At 36.9% G+C, this 11,793-nt stretch overlaps 1 protein-coding gene across 3 annotated transcripts; it reads right to left on the bottom strand.

The window, feature by feature from the left end:
• Positions 1-995: 995 nt before the first annotated feature.
• Positions 996-4,826, bottom strand: LOC127127396 (uncharacterized). Of its 3 annotated transcripts, XM_051056575.1 has the most exons (9): positions 4,331-4,826; positions 4,092-4,176; positions 3,893-3,946; positions 3,651-3,742; positions 3,424-3,527; positions 2,892-3,225; positions 2,743-2,811; positions 2,032-2,632; positions 1,348-1,945 (listed from the first exon to the last, which is right to left on the bottom strand). In XM_051056575.1, exons 1-6 carry the CDS (start codon positions 4,348-4,350, stop codon positions 3,134-3,136), a joined length of 447 nt encoding a protein of 148 aa, XP_050912532.1. In that variant the 5' UTR covers positions 4,351-4,826; the 3' UTR covers positions 1,348-1,945; positions 2,032-2,632; positions 2,743-2,811; positions 2,892-3,133. The 3 variants fall into 3 exon arrangements, with proteins under 3 accessions (XP_050912530.1, XP_050912532.1, XP_050912531.1); XM_051056573.1 differs by lacking the exons at positions 1,348-1,945; positions 2,032-2,632 and adding an exon at positions 996-1,339; XM_051056574.1 differs by having other exon boundaries at positions 1,349-2,632.
• Between the last annotated feature and the right edge of the window lie 6,967 nt (positions 4,827-11,793).

Below are 11,793 nucleotides of genomic sequence, written 5' to 3'. Positions count from 1 at the left end.
TGTTATCATACCCCAAAATTCACCATACCTTTCACAAGTTCATCTAGGTCACTAACCCTAAGCATTTGCATATCCTTATAACCATTCATCTCATCTACACGTCAATTGTATCATAACATATTCCACTTGCATTTGAGAAACGTAAAATAACGGGTTCAAGGGTCTTATCACACAGGGCATGGAAGTTTAAGTCTCCAGGCTAGGGCTCATGTGATGGACATGATTATATCGTTTGGCTCATTATAAATGATTCAATTGTTGTTCACGGTCCATGATTCTGGTTCATTGGTTAGAATTCATTAAAGATGTTACAATTGGTTGCTTGATTAAGTATTGGTTAGTTGGTTTGGCATGATTGAACTTCAAGTCTTGGAACTTGGCATGTTTTATTTGGTTTAAGAACATCATACTTTTCAGTCACATCCATATTCAGTCGTGGTGCATTCATGTTCATAATTGGTTAAGACCTTGGTTTGTGTTTGGTTCATTAGACAATCAATTCACAACAGTTCCAGTTCATTTGTACATTGCATTATCATCATGGTCCATTTTCATTTTCCACAAGAAAATACACATTTTTACCTAATTTGACTTTTGGTCAACTATTGACTTTTTGGTCAATCAGTTGACCAAAATCAACCATCTAGCTTAAGTCCATTTTTAATCATTTTCATAAACCACTTGAAATCATATCCATACATTTTTAATCATTTTCATAAACCATTTGAAATCATATCCATACATTCACCATTCAAAACCATGCTGATTAATCCATTCAGTTCTATGCCAATTTCCATGTTACATGTTTTCAACCATTTAACCATTAATCCAATTTCCATTTTAAGCCATTGTTCATTTCAATCAATCCAAAGCCATGTTAAACCATTTTTTTTAGAAAATTTCCATTAAACCAAATTCTATTCCAATCAAAGTTTACAAACATCAATCATTTTTTTCCAATTTATAACATTTAAATTCCCAAAACATCTCCATCATAAACCAAGTTCCATACATTTATCATTCATACATTCAACTTTCGATTTCATATTACAACCATTCCTATTGCAATTATAATTTCAAAACCATAATGCACTTACATAGAATTCCCAATTTCAATTACATACAACCACAAATTCATATATTTCAATTAAAAAGTACATTACAATTTCAATCAAAAATCCATCTACAATGTTTTAATCCACTATTACATCCCAAGCAAACTCGAGTCATTTGCACCAGGTCATCGTCCCTAAGCCACCATTTCGATGTTGCACTTCTAGCCATTCAAGAGTTTCACCAATACTGCCCTACATCATCAATGCAAAAGGTCTTGAGAATCCTGTAAAATTCAAGAACAACCATCAATTAGAAACATAAGAAAAATTTACAAAGCAGCATAAGTAGTAGCTTCCAAGTACAAGCGTTAATTGGTCTTATAGTCAAGCAACCAGAGACTAAGAACCAGGTGGTACAGACAAAGGTTTACACAACTTGCAACGTTTTGTGCGCGAGTCACGACACATATATTAAACATGGAAAAAGCACGCAACTCAGGTTTGCTTGATGTCTAATGGAGGCATTGGTCCATCTATTCCCGAATTCAAGCGTAACGGAGTTGCTCCGTTTCAAAAAGTCACTAAGAAAATCAAGGTTGCTCAATCTGCATGGTGTGAAACTTGTAAGATTAATTGTAACAGCAGGGATATGTACATTACACACTTAGCTGGAAATAAACACTTGAAGAACTTGGAGAAACTGTCGAACCCAAAAATCGATGTTGGCTCCAGTTCCACTTCCATTGCTTCAAATACTCCAATCTTCTTCAGAAAAAATCAATCTTGAACGTCTTCCAAACCTTCCCTTTCCCCACTCTTCAAGAACCCACCTCATTAATTTCCAACTGAGAATCCTATAACTTCCATAACTCGAACCAACCTTTCACAACCTTCAAATGAGAAAATCAGAATGTAACAGAAAGGAAAAACCTCCCTAACAAACTCATAACCGAAGCTCTAAGAAAATGGTAACAACCTTTCAACAAACTTTTCCCATTTTTTCCTAACAGAACTTCGAGAAATTGTTTTATAACAGAATAACTTCTCTTCATTCAACACTTACAACCTCTTCATTTAAAACATAATTTCAAGCTCATTAGCCAACTGTCAACAAACTCCAACCAACTTCATAACCTCCCCAACTGACCATAACAGAAATCGGTTGGAACCACCTTCACGATCCTCCATCATCTTCAGAAATTGAACTCTCTTCTTCTCCTTCTTCTTCAACAAAACCACAATACCAACCACTTCTGCATAATGAATCACTCTCCTCAACTCTCTTCACCCCACCATTCCTAACAACTCATCACCCTCTAACGCCCATAATAGAACCTCACAGTCAAAACTCACAACGAACCGAACTTTACTTCTTCACAACTCCCCCCTTTCTTCTCACACACGCTTCACCCTTTGTCACTTTCTCAATAGAACCATCTTCTTCACCCTCGCTCTAACTTCTTGATCCTCATTTTCAATTCCACTTCATCATCTTCATCATCATCCTCCCAAACCCTTAACCACCAAAATCCTTCTTCAAACCACCCTTCAACGACCCTGGCTCACCTTCAACCAACCTTTCAACAACCCAATAATCAAAACAGAAAACTGAATCAAAAAGAAAAAGAAAGGAAGAAGAAGGAGGCATAATCAATTAAGAGAGAAGATAAAGTCGAGGAGTTCATACCTGTACCATTTTTGTCTTCTTCCTCAGATTGCAGCTAATACCGGATTTCAATCATCTTTCATCCTCAACCTTATAACGCACCGTAAAAGGAAAATTAGGAAAGGGAGTTAAAAGCAGAAAGATCGAAGAGGAATGAGGCACGTTCTCACCTATTCACATTTTACCAGAGGGAGTGACTTCGTCATCATCTTCATCATTCTCCTTCAACTTGCAACGAGCTGAAGAAAACCGCCGTCACCAACACAAAGCTTTCCATCGCTGAATCAGCCGTTTGCACCTCGCTACGTTCCGCATCCCAATCGACCATAATCAGAGGAACATTTTGAATACTGAGGTGAGTTCTTGAAGAGTCGTGAACGCCATCGGTCGAGTCTTCCTCCGGCGCCGTAATTTATGTTCGCGTCGGAGTCTTAGGTTTGGGACACGAAGGAGACGAAGCTAGCTCTCGGGTCTTTTCGCTGGACTCTGGAAACCCGGCAGCTTCTATCAAAAGGAACAAACAATGGTAATGAGTAACTCTTAAAGCAAAGAAAAACATTTCGGTGAAATTCAGTTCCTATTGAAGTGTATGTTTGAACATTTATGACTAACGCAAAAGATTGACAGCTTGCATTTATTATTTATAGAAAGCAAGATACGTATTAATTATCAATCATCGTCAAAACATAAACACAACATTACCCCTTAGAAACTTAGCCAATAAATGATTAGATGACTTCAAAAGTTGTCCTTCCTCGGCGTCAAACTTTATCACAGAAAACAAGCCGTGCTCATCTCCGACATAACTGCAGATTATAATAGAGTAATAATATTAATAATCACGTAGTCGTAACCATTTGCAAATGATTAGTAGCAACAAGACGTCAAACACACAGATGTACAAAATTAAAAGTATTTCCCTAACATACATGAAATGTGAGCCGCTGATTACAGAGAAAGCGGTAATATTTGATTCCCATTGTAATGAACAAATAAGACTCCGAGTCTCGAGATTCCAAACCTGCAAAAAAAAATTGAATGGTTTCCATTTAGCGATATAAATCACAACCTATAATGAGCAAAGCGAATCAAAATCAATCACTTCTCGGCGCCTCTATTAGAAAGCGATATTGACATAAACAGAAAATAAAATCTAGAAAAATAAAGTTACCTGGATATCATTATCATTTAAGACCCCAACTAAATGCCCCTGATTTTGTAGGAACTGCAAGTGCCAAAGAATCCAAACATCAAAATCACATTCATATAGAAGCTTAGCTAGCTAACATTTTGATTTTGATCATTCACATGATAGAAAATCCAACAACATCTAACTCTAAACGAATTCGAGAGCTGCAAATGCTGCGTACCTCCAAGTATTTATAAGGCAATTGCTTAGAAGAAATCAAAAGTCCTTCAATATTATCACCGCCAATCACCTTAAGTCTTTCATCCCTGCCATTAAACTAAACAATATGAGCAACTGAAGAACCGACAACCTCTTATTACATGCATTTTCCGTCGATATATAACTCGACTTGATACACCAAATACACCAAATAAGAAGAATCAGACATTATAGTAATAAAAATGATCCTGTCATTATTACCACATTGTCTTCCTAATCATGCCAAGGATTATGTTGATTATACACTCCCTTAGCAAAATGACTGCACCGTATAACTTTCAAATGTTTGTTTATTACCATAAGAATCAGAACGAATATCATTACGGGCGAAAAGAAAAAACGTAAACACTACCCAAAAACTAAAAAAAACCTAATTTACTCACTGGCATAAACAAAGCCTCTTTTTTACAAAAATTCAAAAGGAACTAAATTATCCTTTACCCATATAGATAATTACAATAGCCCAAGGTAACATTTTTACTCAATTGTCAGTCCATAGTCCATTAAAACACCAACACTGACATCTCCACACCAGTAACAATATGAAAAAAGTGAGTGTCGTGGTGGTGGTGGTGTTAGTGGTGACAGAGATTACAACTAACCAACATTTTATACATGCAATGGGAGCATTTCAGACTGCAATCACTAAACAAATAATAACAGAATCAATAAATGAATAATCATAGAGAGAGAATGAACTGACAAAGTCCCAATAGCCAAGAGTCGAAGCTAGCTCTCGGGTCTTTTGGGGGGAGTTTGGGGCCGAAGGAGCAAGAGGCCATCGCCCAGGCGGTTTTCAAAGCCTACACCCCCCGATCCAATCATCACCTCATGGCCCATGATTAGTTCCATGATTAGTTCCTAATCCTCCATTTAATCCATAATTAATTCCTAATTACTTGGTTTTAATTCCTGATTTTTTTTTTAATAATCTTGGTGTTGGATGATTAATTTAATTATGATTTAGGTTAGTTCTTAATTTTAGGTTTTATGTATTAGCATGTTCGGTTGATTAATTAGTTAATCCATGGTTAGAATTGATTAGCTAATTAGGATTTAGAAATTAGGTAATCATTTTAGATTAGAGTTCATTCTGAATTTTCCAAAACTAATTTGCATTTGATTAACCATGCTATGATTAGCTTTTAGTCATTTAGTCTTGATTTTCATTTTGTTTATTTAATTCAAGATTTAATGCTTAGTGGTTGATTTTACTATGATTAGATTTTAGATTAAATTTTCTTTCAATTCGATTTTTGTGGGGTGATTTGTATGATCATGTTCATTTGGTTCAATTCTTGAATTTGGATTGGTAATTTTCCATTTGATTAATTTGTTCCCTAATTCATGTTTAGGTAGATTTTAATTAATAGTCACTTCAATTGTCCATTTAATCGTTTCTTTGATTTATGATCATATTGTAAATTGAAAATCCCATTTCAATTTAGATAGTGAATACTTAGTATGCTTAGTTTCATTTGCCATGATCATAGGATAGATCTTTGATTGTTCCTCATTGATTAATCCATTACCTTTCAAATCGATTCTAACCATTGTATGTACTTACATATTATTGCATCTCTCCTATATTCTCTTCATAACCTCATTCTATTTCTCACCTCCATTCTTCACTCACTATTTTCATAATAAATTCAAACACTTGATCCAACATCAAGTTTCTTTTTCAAAAACATTTTCATAACAAATTGGAATGCCAAATGGAGTGTACGTGTTTGTACACAACATTCAAGTAATTGGGTTGTCGGATGTACCTAGCCTAAGGACCCGACACTTGACTTTCCCCTTTAAAACATCTAATGATTCAAACAAGTTAGATCTAGGTGCTATGAGAATGAAAAAGAATAGTTAGGACTTTATTGTTCTCTCAATTCCCAAGTACTTTGATCATTGACCGTACTTAGTCAAGGGTCGGAGACTTGTCTCCCTCTAAGTTCTAACGATTAGACTTGTCAAAATCCTTTCACAATTCAATCTCTTTTTTGGATGAAAAAGAGTGGTTAGGACAACATTTTTCTCTCAACTCCCGAGTTATTGGACCGTTGGTTGTATCTAGCCAAGGGTTTGATGCTTGTCTCCATGCATAAAATCGACCCGAATAAATCAAATCATCTTTTGCCTTAGGGCTTTCTCTTCAAAACCTTTCAATAAGTACGTGTTACTTCCGTTCTACTGTGAACAAAGCTTAAGCCTCCATGTGTGAGCAAGTAATGTTTAACTGTCAGAGTGTGAACCAAGCGTATCCACTTTACTGCAAACAAGCAAATACTTTCCGCTCCCATGACAGAATATACAAGCAAGTGAACAGTAGCACGCGAACGTCAATAGAGTTTAGTAAAAACAACCAAACAAATACACCATTTTGGAGCCGAACTACAAAGCTCTGACTTCCCTATTGCATGTATGGGGATACGTAGGCATGAGGGCCCAAATCCTTGGCGAGCACACTAACTTAAAACTTATTTTCTCTCCCATCTTATCTCTCATCTTATTTCCGATAGCAAGCAACTTACAGGTAAACAAACATCCATACGCATTTGATGCGAGCAAGTGGTTCCCATGGAGTACCATGGATGTGAGAGGTGCTAATACCTTCCCCTTGCATAATCGACTTCCGAATCCGCTCTTGGTTGCGAGACCGTTTCTCTCATTTGGGGTTTTATCACTATTTTCCCTTTCCTTTGGAATAAATAAAATCCGGTGGCGACTCTGTATTTTTCGCGGCGCTTCAACTGTGTAGCACTCAGATGCTCTAGATAAAGAATCAGCTTAAGGACTTTCAGATTTATGAGAGTAACATCCCTATATTTTTTATAATACTGCTGCTATATGCTTAAGTAAGAATCCTATTTTACATTCCCGAGCGAAGCATATAGAAATTAAGCACCATTTTATTAGAGACTATGTTCAGAAAGGGATAATTATTTTAAAATTCATAAATGCAGACCATCAATTGGCTGATATCTTTATAAAATCATTAGCTGAAGATAGATTTCTTTTCATTCTAAAAAAATTTAAATATGACATATTTCCTAGAATGATTCTGAACATGTGTTTTTCATCTTTGATGTTAAAATAGACTCTGACTCAAGCATATGATGTGTATCTGATTCTGGTTCTGATACTTCTATAAGTTAGAAGATATCTGGATAAGAAACCTTCTAAGTCAGAAACCCTTTGGTCTCTCAAACATGTGGCTCTGGATCTTCTAGACACCTGTCTAACTCAGTACTCAAAAGCCAAACTGTTGAGATCCCCTCGAGCAGTGTGCACATCTTGAGATTAGACATCCATCATTAGCTGCATTTAGTTCTCCCCAAGCTTGTCAACTCAGATTTTAGCAATCATAATTACTTATGTCCCCTCTTAAACTAACGTTATCATTTTGCATGTGTTTCGAAATTATGTATATATACTTCCACTTTTCACACATTCACACTTTTACACTCACGACTTACACAAACCCTTAAATCCACTTATCTCAGGTTTCTTTGCAACTATCTTCATCTTCTTCAATAACATGAATCCTCAACAACAACAAGTGTTTGAATACTCCTAAGAAATGAACGCCACCGAACAAGCCGCTCCTTCACAACAAGTTGCAATCCCTACTGCTTCTCCTTGAACAACCTCATACCAAGAACCTCATGTTCTTGATCGTCCTGCACATAACAACCTTTCAACACCTTTTGATAAGCTTGAAGTGTTGTGTGAGATGTTAGTTAATTTTGACAACCTCAAAGCAAATGGAATGGGTTTGACCAAAGAACTGGAGAATCAAGGGTGGGCTAACTATTTCAATCGTTTATATGGCCCCATTTACTAAAACTTGGTAAAAGAATTATGGAGATTCATAGATTGTGATGACCACTACATAGTGTCCCATGTTTTGGGAATCAAGATGGTGATAACTGAGAAGTCTATAGCAGCGCTCCTGAACATGGAAAAGGTTGGGAGGAAAAGGATCTATAACATAAACTCTAGGGTAAAGTATATGTTCCAGGAAATTATCCCCACAATCTTCTCTCAGAACCCAGAAGGCAAAACTTCCAAGAACAAAGAGCTTCATCAACATATAAGGGTGTGGCTCAAGATTATTCTGGGCACCATTCATCACCGTCCCTCTTCCAACTCCTCTGATTACATCAACACTGATCAAAAGTGCATTTTGTACTGTTTGCATAAAGGGCTGAAGTTGAATCTTCCCTCCCTTCTCTTCAAGTATCTGAGGGACTCCGTCAGAGATACAAGAAATAACATGAAGCCCAAAAACTACATCCCTCTGGGAAGATTAATTTCTGATGTTCTGGTAGAGAGTGGTCTGGTGAACCATCTCATCTCCTTAAATCTGATGGAAGACGTCATTGTAGACATGGGGAAGCCTCTGAACAGGAGGAATCTGAAGAGCATGGGTATGGTAGACAAGGTCAGAGTCAAACCCTCTAATGGCACCTCCTAGGAAGCTCTGAAGAATCAAAGGGAGATACCTAATGGGATGTATCTCTTCTCTAAGATTGATCCCCTAGAGGTAATCGCATGCTATCTGCAGGAGATGGAAGCCCAAGGTTACGACATTTTTAGCTTCAGCTTGGACTGGCTCCCAAATCAACCATCAAACTTGACGAAGAGGAAGAGAGAAACCTCTAAGAAGAAGAAGAAGAAGAGTCTCAATCTGGGAGAATCTTTAGTAACTCAGAAGCAATATGTGCCTCTGAGCTCTTCAACACCTGGTAAGTCCCCTATCTCAGAAGCTTCTAATGTTTCTAGTTCTAGGCAAATAATCTCATCATTACCTCAACCACCCCCACTCTCTAAACCACCATAACCACTTCCCCCACTTCTCCTTCAAAATCTATATCTCAAAACCTAAATCCCTCAGAACCAAATATCTCTATACATATCTTCTCTGAACCTTATACTTTTGAACCTCATACTTCTGACCTTAATCAATCTTCACCTCCACTACCTCAATTGAACCTCACAATAACATTCATCCCCATATCTGAAGCCTTATTGCTCAACGAACCCATATCACCCCATTCCTCTAACCCCAGTTCCCTTCCATACTACGACCTAACATCCCACTCTGAACATTCAGATATCCCTGACCCAACCTCCCTAACCCACGAAGAACTTTAGGCCACAGTTGATTTTAAAAAGACTCGATCTATACCAGGACCTTCTGAAACCATTCCAGCCCCCTCTAAACCCACTTCTGAACCATCTGAACCCGCCTCTCAACCCTCTGAACCTGGTCTCACTCTTTATACCATTTATGAGGCTTTTGCCAAGTTCTCAGAGAACTCTACTTCAAGACTCAGGCCGATATCTGATGAATCTAGGGTCAGTGACAATCCTTCTGAATTAAGGACTTACTAGAATAGATTTCTCAGGTGGATGAGTTCTGAAGTCTTCAAGTTGAAGGGACTTTTTGAACAAGTCAGAAATGACTATATCAGAAGTGTTGAAGAGAGGCTGGAGGCTCATCTAGCGCAGGAGGCTGCTGAAAGGGCTAAGAGAGAAGCTGAGGAGAAAGCTTCCGCTGAAGATGATGCTAGAGAGGCAGTGGAGAAAGATGCCACAGAGGCTGAAGCTAGGGAAAAAGGTGAAACTGAAGCAGCATTGGCCGCTGAAGCTGCTCGCAAAGTTGTTGAAGACGTTGAGAAGGCTAATGACTTTGCTCTGACTCGAGGTGAGTCATCAACATCTGACCTATATCCTCTAGTTATCAAGACCCTAGAAGAGATACAGAAAGAAGAGCAACTGGTCAGAGCTAGACTTGACCAGCAGGATCAAGTCAACTTCAACGTCCAAAATCTGCTTGCTCAGTTACTTCAGAGGATGCCTCCTCCTCCAAACCCTTAGGCACTCTAGGATATTTGTTTTTATTTTGCTAAGATTTTTTGCCTTTGAGGCCTTTTATCTTCTATGTTCTTCTGCTTTGTAACTCTGATTTATCAATGAAATTTTTGCTTTCTATGAACTGTTCATTTGTGTATTTTTTTAACTTTTTGAGTCTGACAAAAAAGGGGAGAAATAAATATAAGTATTTTTTATGAAATAACATATATAACTCTCAAAATACACTACTTACATTCTAACATTAAAATCAATTGTGCAGTCTAAGTGTTTTTACATGATCTATCTGAACAAGGAAAAATGAATATGTATTTGATAATTAAATAAAAACAAGGCAAGCAACCTAAGAAGATCTGGTAAGAAACTATCTACCCCAGAAACCCCTTTCTGATACAAATGTCTTTAAAAAAATTATAAGTATCAGACTTAGGGGGAGATTGCTAATCACAAGGGGAGGCATACTCTATATGACTCTGACTCATTTAAATCTGTATCTTGGAAAAGTACCATTATTTCATCAAAAGTCTAAGTTTTTGTCATCATCAAAAAGGGAGAGATTATTAGAACAAGATTTTAATTCTGCAATATATCTCTAAATTTTGATGATAACAAAGAATGAACCAATTTGGTACCTTAATAATTTTCTTTAAGTGTTCAGGTTTGTAAGGTAAAATGAATCTGAGGAAACTAATATCTGGCATCTGATGTAGTCCAGAAAAGTTAATCCACCACGAAGAAATCAAATCTGACTCTGAACAAGAACACTTCTAAGAAGCAATTACATACAGAACCTGACATTGTAGCTCAACTCTGATATTTGAAGCTTATTCAAGATAATATCTGAAGACTATTCAAGATAAAAATTGAAGACTATTCAAGAGAATATCTGAAGACCTTGCAAGAACATCTGAAGACTGCAAAAAGACTGCAAGAGATATCTGGACTCTGCTTAAGACTTTTGAAATTCTGGTATGAGATATGAGATGTCGAAGGTAATGTCACGACACTAATATTTGAATAACAAATAAAATATAAACAGGATAAAAACAAAGAAACAATTGAACAAGCGACACAAGCAATTGTTAACCCAGTTCGGTGCAAACTCACCTACGTATGGAGGCTACCAAGCCAGGAAGGAAATCCACTAAACAGAATTAGTTCAAAGACTCTCAGTAAACAACTTCAAGTTACAATCTTTTCACCTAATCTCTACCCGTGTGACTTCTATCTAAGAACTCTTAGATATGAGACCCTACTCACTCCCCCCTCCCCCCCTCAATCACAACAGTGATATAAAAACAAATACAAAAGAAAGAAGACACACTTCAATAACACATACTTGATCTTGGTTAAAAGCTTCAACCAAGTAAACAAACACTCGTGCTTCCAAGCTTAGAGTGGAAAAAATACAACAGAAAAGTCAGTCCAATTCATACATCAATAAGATGAATGAATGGCACACAATACACAAGCTCACACAAGACTAAAACCCTAAAACTCTCTCACTCTTTCGTTCGTTTCTTGTATATCTAAAACAGGTTTTACATGGCCTTTAAATAGAAGCTTTTGAATGGGCCTGGGCAGCATAAAACCCTAATTCTATTTTCCTTGCGTATCTTCTAAGAAACAGCAGTTAATCATCCCTTATTGGAAAATAGATCATTCTGGTTTTAAATCAAATTGCTCCTTGAATAGCGCATTCAATCTCCACATAAGCACACACATATTTGCATGAAAAGCACAATCTCAAGATACATAACATTCAGACTGAATGTCCTATATACACA

The sequence above is a fragment of the Lathyrus oleraceus genome, chromosome 3 (assembly GCF_024323335.1).
Source record: "Lathyrus oleraceus cultivar Zhongwan6 chromosome 3, CAAS_Psat_ZW6_1.0, whole genome shotgun sequence".
Lineage (NCBI taxonomy): Eukaryota > Viridiplantae > Streptophyta > Magnoliopsida > Fabales > Fabaceae > Lathyrus > Lathyrus oleraceus.
Note: the sequence above shows the minus strand (reverse complement) of the source record. Positions and strands in the feature narration are given on the sequence as shown.